General features: G+C 46.5%; 1 protein-coding gene across 3 annotated transcripts; it reads left to right on the top strand.

Annotated features, from left to right (window-relative positions):
* Nucleotides 1-572: 572 nt before the first annotated feature.
* Nucleotides 573-11,609, top strand: ythdc1 (YTH N6-methyladenosine RNA binding protein C1). 3 transcript variants are annotated; one of them, XM_085462868.1, is made up of 17 exons: nt 573-731; nt 1,794-1,895; nt 2,166-2,455; nt 3,130-3,523; nt 3,617-3,679; nt 3,778-3,872; nt 4,149-4,257; nt 4,361-4,478; nt 5,139-5,223; nt 5,296-5,450; nt 7,609-7,688; nt 7,821-7,857; nt 9,156-9,195; nt 9,445-9,510; nt 9,701-9,892; nt 9,987-10,171; nt 10,721-11,609. In XM_085462868.1, exons 1-17 carry the CDS (start codon nt 704-706, stop codon nt 10,728-10,730), a joined length of 2,049 nt encoding a protein of 682 aa, XP_085318994.1. In that variant the 5' UTR covers nt 573-703; the 3' UTR covers nt 10,731-11,609. The 3 variants fall into 3 exon arrangements, with proteins under 3 accessions (XP_085318994.1, XP_085318993.1, XP_085318995.1); XM_085462867.1 differs by having other exon boundaries at nt 574-731; nt 3,127-3,523; XM_085462869.1 differs by lacking the exon at nt 10,721-11,609 and having other exon boundaries at nt 574-731; nt 3,127-3,523; nt 9,987-10,678.
* Nucleotides 11,610-11,922: the final 313 nt, after the last annotated feature.

Raw genomic sequence — 11,922 nt, 5'->3', positions numbered from 1 at the left:
TCCACAGTTTTTTGGTCCTCACGACAGGTTTGGAGAGCTTCAGCCTCTGTCTGTACGCGGGGATTAGGTGGATCGTGACGTGGTCAGAAAGTCCGAGTGAAGCGCGGGGCACCTCACGATAGGCCCCGCTGATCGTGCTGTAACAGTGGTCTAATGTCCTCTCCTCTCTGGTCGGGCATTTAATATACTGCTTGTATTTGGGAAGCTCATGGCTCAGATTGGCTTTGTTAAAGTCCCCAAGAGCAATGATGAGAGAGTCCGGGAATGTCCGCTCCATGTGCAGTATCTGCTCCGCGAGTGCGCACTGAGCTGCCTGCGCATCTGCATCTGGCGGGATGTAAACAGCGGCCAGGATGAATGAAGCAAACTCCCGCGGAGAATAAAACGGTTTGCAGTGCATGCGACCTTTATGCTCTGTGATGTGGTTTTTCTCGGTTGTCTGTGTGATGTGGTCACGTTCAGGTTTGAGAAATCCCGTTCAGCCCCTCTCTGTGCCCTGTGCAGACTCAGTGCTCCGGCCCGACAGGTGGCGGTGTTCACCTGTCGGCTGGCAGCAGCAGAAGTAGAAGAAGAAGACGCTGCTGTTAGACAGTCCGCCATTTGCTGACCCTCGGATCCTCCGGTAGCTTCTTCTTCCCAACAAATCTGCTACAGCTACACCTTCACCTGAAGCGGTACCTGCGCGCGCGGCACAGCGGCGGTGATGGCGGCCGACCGGCGCGAGGACAAAGGTGAGTGAGGAGGACCTTTGTTAGCATTAGCATTAGCCACGAGCTGCCTTTGTTTGATGCCGCTCGGAGCGGATCGTTAATCGATAATAACTGTGATGATCGATGCTGCTGACGGGCGCGTGACCATTTGATGTGTCGGTGCGTTAGCAGCTCGTGTTTGATCCATCACGACGCTGATGAGCGGCTCGCTTTCACTGCATCAGACTCCGATCAGAAAACTGCTGATTTTACGGCTGAGGCCGCTTTAAGCACGCCTGAGAACAGGTGGAACCGGAACCTAGTTCGTTTTGGGCCACAGTAAGCTCTGACGTGTTCGGGGGTGAGGGGTCAATGATTTGGTCGATTTTAACGACACATCTGATCGCATAAAAGCGAACTAGGGAGACTGTTTACAGGTAAACAGGCTGGTACAGAGCTGCTGCCCTGTGATTGGCTGAGACGTGTGGCTAAATCCAGCAGTGATCAGAGGAGCGTAAACACGACGAGAGCGTTAACGAGTCAGCTTCCTCTGTTTACCTGCTAAAACACTATGGTAATTGATGTTAAATCCCTCATCTGGACAGGACCAGGCGATGTTCAGTTTCCTCTGATGCTTTTATGGGCAGCGGAGATTTTTTTAAAGCAACGTGTTCCTGAAAGCTGTGAACAAAGCTCCAGATTTATTTCTTATAAGTTTTTATGTTAGTGTAATATCGATGGGTCTCTCTAACATTCATGTGGAGTTAGTTATGAGTCCTTTCCGACATGATATGTTTACAAACGTACTTTTATTGGGTCAACAAGTTGTGGACTACTTACTTTACATTGTGCCCGGCTGTGCCAAGATGAACTGATTGTTGCTTGTGGGCTCCAACAGGTATGCGGTTTCTCTAGGTTTACTTGTTAACTTTCATTCTTCAGATGTGAGAAATCAAATCTGATATATCAGCAGGTGTGTCACCCAGGCTTTGGTCTATAAACACCAACACAGACAGACAATAACAGAGTCCTCCTTCTGCCTAATCAGCCAGGTGTGCGTTACCTGTCCTTCTCACACGTGTGTGTGTGTGTCTGTGGTTTCAGATGGAGAGCTGAACGTTCTGGAAGATTTACTGACTGAAGCTCCTGATCAAGATGACGAGCTGTACAACCCCGAGACAGAGCGTGACATCAGCGACAAGAAAGGTACAGACAGTACTAAAGAGAATACTAAAGACAGTACCACAGACAGCACTACAAAGAATACTACAAACGGTACTACAGAGAATACCACAGACAGTTAAAGAAGATAGACAGTATTATAGAGAGTATTCTAAAGGTACTACTGTAGCTGGTACTACAGATGTTACTATAGCCTGTTAAACATACTGACACTACTAGACAGTATCACGAACATTCCTGAACTAAGTTATTAAAAACTGTGCATGTTATTAAGCCCTCATCGCTGTCTGTCAGGTACGAAGAGGAAGAGCGAGCGTTCTGACAGCCAGGATCTAAAGAGGCTCCGCTCCTCGTCAGGCCACGGTACTTCTAGGTCATCATCCTCCAATAAGAGAGCTCCAGGGCCATCTCTGTCCTCCTCTAAAAAGGCGTCGAGCCCTCGCGGCCGGCACTCCACCACTTACCGTCATGAGTATTATGATGAACGAAAGGGGAGACGTGGGGCCCGAGAGGTGACGAGGAGCCGTGGAGGAGAGGATGCAAGACGGCGAGAGTCCCAGAGAGGCCTGGAGGGTCTGAGTCAGGTACTGCTTACACTAAAAGTATAATTTTAACGGTTTCCAGTAGGGCTGCTCGATTATGGCAAAAATGATAATCACGATTATTTTCACTGAAATTGAGATCTCGATTATTTGACAATATTTATTTAACAATAACAATGTATTGAATAATGACTTTAAAGATTGTCAAAAAATAATATAAAATAGTGTGCAAATACTGATAACAGTGCAAATGTTTGCAATATAAAAAATAAATGAAAAATGTAAACATCTATGTTTAGTAAACTTCGCAGTGTTGCTCTGTGGTGCAGCTACGACACCGTAGCAAAGTTTACACACTGTCTACTTGATCCACGTCTGACTCCGCGAACCCATAATGTTTCCACACCACTGAAGTTTTTTTTTACCTCTTTTCAACCAACGGCAGTCACTCTCCTCTCCAAATAACTTCTGCTTAGCTTTCCGAGCTTCCCTCGGGTCCTCTTAATTGTTGTGACGTGTGTTCGAAATGCAGAGAGGTGCGCTCGATTTGCCACATGGAGCAGCGCGAGAGTAAAGCACGAGGGAGGGGCTAATAATCGGCTCAGTCATTGTTAATGATCGTTGAAAGCCCAGATCGTAATCGTGATTAAAATTCGATTAATTGAGCAGCCCTAGTTTCCAGCCATTCGTATTAACTTCCTGTTTGTCTTCAGAAGTTACGCCGTGATGAGCGGCGAGCAAGTCCCCCCCCCCATGAGGAGGAGAACCAATCAGAGGACGAGACAGGAGCAGAATACGGCTCAGAACAGGCATCGGGCAGCTCCTCCCCTGCTGCTTCCCATGTAGAGGAGGAAGAGGAAGATGACCAGGAGGAAGAGGAGGAAGAGGAGGAAGAAGGTATGGAAGAAGAAGAAGAGGAGGAGGAGGAGGAAGAGGAAGGAGAGAAGGAGGAGGAGGATGAGGAGGAAGAAGAAGAGTACGACCGTCGTGGTGGTGAGGGCAATGACTATGACACACGTAGCGAGGCTGGTGATTCACGCTCCGCCTCCTCTGTCAGCTTCTCTGATGATGGCGAGTCAGCACACTCAGGCTCCGCCTCCGAGGCCTCAGGTAACCATAGAGTTAGTAATGTACATTTTTCTTTTCAAGGAGAAATAAAAAACGATGACGTAATATTTGAAATTACTGCTTTTAATTTGAAAGGTTCAGAAAAGAAGCGGGAGAAGCTGTCATCGTCGGTCCGTGCAGTTCGTAAAGGCATGGAGAGTAAGGACAATATTCCATGGTTACTTACCCGTTACTACACTTATACCTTTACTGAGTTGCAAGTAATCAGATTACAGCTATTTCCTGTGTTGTTGTAGATCCAACAAGCAAGCTGCGTTATATCCTGAGAGATGCCCGATTTTTCCTCATTAAGAGCAACAACCACGAGAATGTGTCACTGGCCAAAGCTAAGGTACACGTTGACCCCCTCGCTGTTTCCCATTGTTCCCCTTTTCAATCCATGTCACCTCCCTCATGGTTCCAACTGTCATTTTCTGTTGTCACCCCTCCTCCTTGTGTTGTTCCCCTCATTGTTCCCTCTCTTTCCCGTGTCTTCCCCAGTGTAGTTTGTGTCATTCCTTGTTGTTCCCCTCGATTTTCCCTCTGTCATCGTTCCCTGTCACCCCCTGTGTTGTTCCCCGTTTTGTTCTGATAGCTGAGGATGAATTGGTGTTTCTGGCGTTTACAGGGTGTTTGGTCGACACTGCCGGTGAACGAGAAGAAGCTCAATGCTGCCTTCCGCTCAGCTAGGAGCGTCGTTCTCATCTTCTCTGTGAGGGAAAGTGGAAAATTCCAAGGTATGAGGAAAAGAGGTTTTCAGTATCATATGTCGTTGTCTGTTCACCTTATTCACCTTATCCTCTTCTTAACTCTGATTGGTCTGTTTTGTCTTATCCTCAGGTTTCGCTCGTTTGGCGTCAGAGTCTCATCATGGTGGCTCTCCGATCCACTGGGTGCTCCCTGCTGGAATGAATGCCAAGATGCTGGGAGGAGTCTTTAAGATTGACTGGCTCTGCAGGTAAACAGCTCCATCCAGTAGGTTTATACTCTGTTTCTATTGGTTCTTGGTGAGTGTTTGACTTCTCCTAGACTGATCTCGGTCTCCGGTTCTGATTTTAAATTTTATGGACAAAATTTTATGGATGAACTGGAGGCAGAGGGTATTGGGTTGATTCTGGGCTTTGACCAACAGATCGAGGATATTGGCTTTGAAAATAACTACCTGTGAAACGTGAAATCCCTGGCTGGCTGGCTGCTGTTTGGGGTGTGTCCATGTCTTAGGTCAGCTCTTTAGCTCAGCGGTCCCCAACCCCCGGGCCAAGTCATTTGGTACCGGGCCGCGAGAGTTGAGGCTCGGGTGTGAAATGTATGGTTTTCAGGGTTTTTATCGGTTTTTAGCGTTATTTTGTTATCGTTTTTATCGCTAACTCGGTTTTCCTGGGTCTTTTCACGTGTTATGAATAAATCTCCAGGAGTCGCCACAGCAGGCTGCTCTGTGTTTTTGCGTTGGTGGATTTTGGGGCTCTGCCTCATGACGTTTGCTGAAGGTGTGAACCTCTGGAGCCACCTCTGCATAGATGTAGTTCACGTGTTGTGTGATGGTTCACCGCTGATGCCCTTGCTTGCTGCTTGCTGGCTACTTCATTCAGTGTTGTCTTCTTTTTTATTTCCTTTTCAGGAGGGAGCTTCCTTTCATTAAGACCGCCCACCTCTCCAACCCCTGGAACGAACACAAGCCGGTGAAAATTGGACGTGACGGCCAGGTCAGCTGACTGTTCTATTACGAATCACGTTTTCCTGTTCTATCACATGATGCAAATCTGTGTCTCTTTCAGGAGATCCAGCCGGACATTGGTGCTCAGCTCTGTGCCCTGTTTCCATTGGATGAGAACGTGGATATTCACCAGGTGGCTCGCCGCATTCGTCACAAACGTCGCACACCATCGGAGCCGCGGCCTCGGGGCCGACCACCACAACGTGAACCGGGAAGGTTAGCCAATCATCAAGCTCCTCCTCCCGCTTCCTGTTCTTCTTCTTCTGCTGTGACCACGGCGCCACCTGATGCTGGACGACGGAGACAGCCGCTGCCCTTAGCTGGCGGCTAGCTTTCCCGTGGCTCGCGTTGCTGGTTCTCTGGTTGTTATTTTTCCAGTCTGGAGCTTCCCGGAGCGAAGCCTCACTCTGCATCTTTGGTCGAGGTGTTAAAGTCAGGCAGGAAGTGAAGTCCTCGACAAGCGTTAAACAGCTGACGTCACAGAGGAAGTTTAACCCTTCACTTGAGTTTCATTTCCTTTGAAGTGTGAGCTGAGCAACATCTCTTTGTTTTATTTTGTAATTTTTAGCTGAATTTTGTTTTGTTTTTTTAGGTCTGTAGTCTTTACGTAGCTGAGCTGAAGTTTTGTTGTTGTTAAATTTGTCCTTTGAAGCTCTTTGTCTTCGCAGGATTTTGATACTTCAGAGGTTAAAAAGTGAAAATTTGTAGCTGGACTGAAGCTGACCCTTTCAGAATAAAAGCAGAAAGGACAAGCGTCACTGGCTGGACTGACGAAGGAGGGGGTGGGAGGGTGAGCGAGGTAGAACTAAAAAAGGAAGTAAGGGAGCATCTGAGACCCCAATGGACTGTTTCAGGTGTTTGACCGGGTTTTACAGGTTGGTCAGGAGGGGGCGGGGCCTCTGGACTGTATCCACTGAGGTGTGGTGAGTCTAAAGGGGAGGGGCCTCAGGACTGTATCCAGTAAGGTTGTGTGTTGTGGCAAGGCCTCTGGACTGTATCCAATGAGAAGTGTGGTGTGTTGGGGGCGGGGCTCCCTCTGGTTGTATGAGGTAAAGTTGCAGGTGCCTAAAAGACTGAAAAAAAAAAAATATACCCCTGGACTGAAAAAAGTGACCCCTCCCCCACATGAAAGGACAGTCATGTTCCCCTCTTCCTCCCCTCTCCTCCCACTGGCACACACACACAGGACGGCGAGCTGGTTGTCGATGTGTGTGTGTGTGTCGCTCTGATGGACGAATACAGTGAGCATAAAATTAATCGAATGGACGGAGCGACAGAAAGACGACGCAGTTTGTCATTTCTGTTTAAGGACTGTTGCTGGTCTGGAAGGGGCGGGGCAGGGCTCACGGGGCGGGGCTTTGTGTATTGATTGACAGGACTGCACCATCATCATCATCACCCCTCACCTTTTCAAAATAAGAGGGTTTATAAAAGCCTTTAACATGGACTGATGAGGAGAAAAACTGTTTTTTTTTTTTAAAGTGTTGCCCCTCCCTCATACGCAGCAGAAGCGGTATGTTGTCCCTTTCAGAGGTTCTTCTTCATTTGTTCTTTTTTTTTTTTTTTTTTTATTTGTGTGTGTGTGTGTGTGTGTGAGAGAGAGAGAGAGAGAGACTTTGTCAGACTGCAGATTCTGTTTTCATCCTTCAGAGTGAAACTTTTAAAACAGGAGATTCTGTGTGGACATCAGTTGATTTAAAAATAAGCCAAAACAAATTTGGAACAGCACTGGAATAGGCCCAGAGCACAATGAGAATAGGATCGGTATATGGTTGGAACCGGATCAGAACAGGGCCTAAAAAGGACCAGAGTAGGGCAGGAACAGCACCTTAATTCAGCCAGAATGGGAATGGAACACGATCTGAACAGGGCTAGAATAGGACCAGAACAGGATTGAAACATGTTCATAATAGGACTGGAATAGGATCAGAACAGGATTTGAACAGGGTCTTTATCAGCGTCTGACTTTCTTGCGTTTAAACATCATGTTACAGACAAAGCTGTTTCCAGGCACAAATTGAAGGTGTCACCTGGTGTAAATGTCCAAATCAGTCTGTCTTTATCCTCAAAGCTTTCTGTTACTAGACCTGTGTGATATCTGATTCGTCCAGGTAAGCGTCAGGTGAAGTCACAGGTGAAGTCACAGGTGAACCACACAGAGCGGCTGATTGTGTTGCAGTTCGAGTTTGTGTGTGAAAACGGATTTGGGGGAGGGTGGGGGATTTCTTCTTGTGTTGGAGTCTGATCTGAGGAAGTATCCGGTTTGTATTGGTGTGTGTGTGTGTGTGTGTGTGTGTGTGTGTGTGTGTGTGTGTGTGAGATGGAGTGTACCTGAGTGCATGTGTGTGTCTTACCTGTGGACTTGTTTATGTAGGCGTCGACCTGAAGAGTATGACCTCCACGGCAGGAAGCGACTGCGACCTGACGGTCCACCAGACTTCAGCCAGCGAGCAGGTTAATGTGCAGCTTCCATTTAAACAGCCGACTAAGACCCAGATTTTCAGGTGCAGGTGTCGAACACACCTGTTACCTGAATGTTTGCCATTCACTGTCACCTCAACCGAACTTTATGTGTCGTGCTTTTAGGGTTCATCCAGGACCTGAGGAGCCAGCCAGTGGACAGGTGAGACACACCTGGAATCGGGTTTCTTCTGTATTCCTCTTAGACCCTGAGTTGATGTAATCAGACTGATATTAGAAACTTCATCACATCTTCAAATGTCTTTGACCAGACATCCAGAACAAACGCTGCACTGTTCCTCCTGAATCTGAGTTTCAGCTGACAGCAGACTCTCCTGTACCCAGTCTTAGACCTTCCAGGTATATCCCCAGCTGTGATCCTTCTGGTTCACCTTATTACAAAGGGGATCATCACCAAAGTCTGTCAGTCCAGAGTTACTGGTGGGTATTTCAACCAAGACTGGCGCATGACGTGCAAGAACTGGGGACACATCCAGGAAGTCTTTTAGCTACTGTGATGGGCAAGTCATGCACCTGATCTTCAGACTCTGCTTCCTCTCTGGAATGGTTTGCAGAGGAATTTAGGAGATCCTCAGAGGTGTTCCTCCACCTCCAACTATACGTCCAGAGTCTAGCAAGCTCAAAAGGACTCTATTCAGCTCGATAGCTCCTCTGTTGTTCACCATATGGTTAAAGGGTTACCAGACGACAGGTACCAACCACTTTACAGCCACAACTCCATGCATCTGATCCAACTCTCCATCAGGTGGTGATCCGTTCACACCTCAGCTCCTCTCCTCACCTGAGGCCTTAGATCTGGTGATACAATTACAAAATTATGAACACCCTTAAGTTCAAACATGGTGTTCGTTATAGACGAACCAATAACAAAACACCACTCAGGTTCAGGACGAGCAGGTCATTCTTCCCAATCGTGCCAGATCGAGGTGACATTGTTGTTGCCCTTGGCAGAATTAAAGTGGAGCTCCTAGATGTTTCTTGGGGTGAGGTGCTGCTCTGTGCTCAGTCACGGAAACAACTCTAGTCCATGAAGGAACCCCTAAACATCCAGGTGCCGAACTCCAGTTCCAGAAGCTGAGCTGGCTTCTCAGCCTCACGTGCTTGCTCAGATTCCTTCCATACCACAAGTGTGACGTCCTCCATTCCTGTTGCCGGTATGGGCTGCTGGGACCAGACTGTTGAGGTCTGCCCCTGTGGTTGGCGCCCAACTACCACGGCCACGGCAGGTGGTCTATACCCAACCATCACACCCAGGCAGACCCACAGGACCGCATCCACACTAAACTCTGCCACCTGCAAGTCCCTTCATATATTGATCAGAAACTCCTCCACCATGATAAAGTGAAGATTCAAAGGATCTAAACTTTCGTCTTGAATTTAAAAAAAAATAATAATAAAATTTGAAAGTCTGAATTTCTCATGAATCTGTTCTCTTTCCAGGCGATTTTCTGGCGTAAGACGAGACGTGTTTCTCAATGGGGTGGGTCCAAACGTTTCACTTCATTGATTACTTATCACTTCACTGATTGTTTATTGATTAGTCTGATTAGTATTGATTAGAGGTGTGGGTGAACATAAATAAAACTGTAAATGATTCAGTCTTTCCATTAAAAACAGCCCGTAATCATCACAAATACCACATGCAGATCATTTGATTTCAGACAGGAAGGGGTTTTCTTGTGTTTAGCTGTGTCCTTACCTGTGTTCACCTTTGTCCTTCTTGCTTCAGTCCTATAACGAGTATATGAGGGATTACCACCACAGTGTCGGCCCCCCGGCGCCCTGGCAGACTCTGGTATGAATAGGTTATTAATCACGTTCTGATCGATTGTTCCTGCCTGTGACGGATGATGAAAACATGCATTTTACCTGGAAGCAGGAAACTGTTTTTGTGTTTTAAGATGTTGCATGAGAATTTTCAGATTAAAAGCCTTTATTAAAGTCACTACAGACTGATCTAATGATGATGCCACGTGTGTCATCAGGCGGGCTATCCCGGCGTGGAGCAGCCACCCCCACACCATCCACCCTACTACCACCACAGCCACCCACCGCCTCCCCCTCACCAGGCCTACCACCATCATCACCACCCACCCCTGCCACCACACGAGGCCCCGCCCCCTCGCTTCAGAGATAAGCAACGAGCACCGCAGCACCGCGCCTTCACGTCCAGCCCAGTAAGTTCACTCAGTCCAATCAGGCGTATTGATTAGTGATCAGCACAGCCTCTTACTGTTTTTTTGTTTTTGTTCACCCTCCTCCATCATACAGCACGACTATGACATGCGAGTGGACGACTTCCTGCGGCGGACGCAGGCAGTGGTGAGCAGCCGGCGGGAGCGAGAGCGTCAGCGTGAGCGTGAGCGAGGTGGCCCGCGCCGTGACAGAGAGCGAGAGCGAGTGAGGGATAGAGACAGAGAAAGAGAAAGGGACAAGGAGAGGGGGCGGTACCGCAGGTGATCTGATGACATCACTTCTTGGCAGCCTGCACTGCTTTTTTTCTTTTTCTTTTCCTTTTTCTTTTTCTTTTTTTTCTTTTTTTTTTTTTGGCAGCCCGCACTGCTTTTTGACTGGTTTGCTGTTTTTGTTGAAAATTATGAATTAAAAACAAACAAACTGAGTGATGACATCATCAGTTTTATGTGAATAAAGTGAAAACTTGTACAAAGAAATATTTGGTCAAAACTTTTATTTTGGCAGCCTGTGTGTGACTCCTGGTGCAGTGCCAGATTTCCCACAATGCTCTGTGTTCATTTTTTTTTTATGTTTTGAGAGTCTGGTGATGCCCAACGTGAGGGTGGAAGCAATCTAGACCCAGTACTCAGATCTAAGATGTCATAAGATAATGGAAGAAACTTTTATTATGAACATGTTTCTGTAACAATTTCTCATTTTATTCTGAAAAGTAGTGCAGTGTTTCCTGTTAAAGCTTTCAAATTAAATGTTTTTAAGTATGAAACTCATCCCGTTTCCCTGTTTTCTTCACTTCCTGTTTGGGGAGTTAGGACGCACTAAGTGGGGCTCCCTGCACATCCACGTAACGCTTCACATTCCTGCTTCCTCCCAGGAAGAGCTGCACAGTGATGACTGTAGGTGACCATCATCATCATCATCATCATCTGGTCCAGTCTGTAGTCTCCATGATAGTAGTTGTGTGCATTTATGCAGTTTTAGCAGTAGTTAAGTCTCCAAGTGAAATATGAGCTGTTAGCCACAATAATTAAAGATGAATTGTTCTTCAGATGAACTAAAGTTTGGTCCGGGTGTATATTCAGGTGAGGATACCTGCCTCAGAGAGTAGTTTTGATACGTCACAGTGGGCGACCAAGGGGCAAGAACTGGAGCACCATTTTCGGGATCACCATTTTAAGATCATCCAAATTGGCTGCAGGACATGCAGCGTGTGGATAAAGCATCAAACTGAGACCTTCTTCACCTTGTGGTAGTCAACACAACCGTGTAGACTAAAGATGTTCCTGGACTAATGTCTTAGTCAACTAACCATGGAAAAAAATTTTTGACTAATCGACTGGTCTAGCACTAAGAAACACTCAGATATGAAGTTACATTTGAGAACTGTTTAATGTAAGCTGACAACAACAAAGCTGTTTTAAACCATTAATCCCATTCTTAAATAATGAACCATGATGCTTAACTGTGCAGCATCTTATTGTGCATTAGCAACATTACATGTTATACTCCAGACAGCGAGGCAGAAAAACACTTAAAATAAAATGTTAAATATAATATGAAAACATGTTACGACAAAAGTTAACGTGTTATTAAAATATAACAAATGAACATCCGAAAAACTGCAACTGAAGAGTGCGACGTGCATTATGAACAATGAACGCTGTTCACCCACCCACTTCTATAAAGGTTAAAATCTAAAATAAAACAGTAAATCATTTAGTTGTTTTCTTCTGCTAATCTGAAGTGCAATCTCTCCAGCATGTCCCGGGTCTACACTTGGGGAACTCCTCCCAGGAGAACCTTACCCAGGAGGCGACAGTCTTAGATGTCTCCTTGTGATGTGGAGGAGCAGTGGTTCTACTGTGAACTCCTCCCAAATGACTGAACTCCTCACCCTATCACGAAGGCACCGTCCACCTTTTGGAGAAAGCTTTCCACCACTTGTATCTGAAATTTCATTCTGATAGAGTAAACTTACATTTATGTTTTATCTGCCCAAATATGTAATGCAGAA

Source organism: Copadichromis virginalis, linkage group LG7 (genome assembly GCF_057382275.1).
Source record: "Copadichromis virginalis isolate Kocher_CV1m ecotype Utaka linkage group LG7, C_Virginalis_male_GT1.1, whole genome shotgun sequence".
Classification (NCBI taxonomy): Eukaryota; Metazoa; Chordata; class Actinopteri; order Cichliformes; family Cichlidae; genus Copadichromis; species Copadichromis virginalis.
The sequence above is the reverse complement of the archived record's forward strand: the minus strand, read 5'-3'. Positions and strand labels throughout refer to the sequence as shown.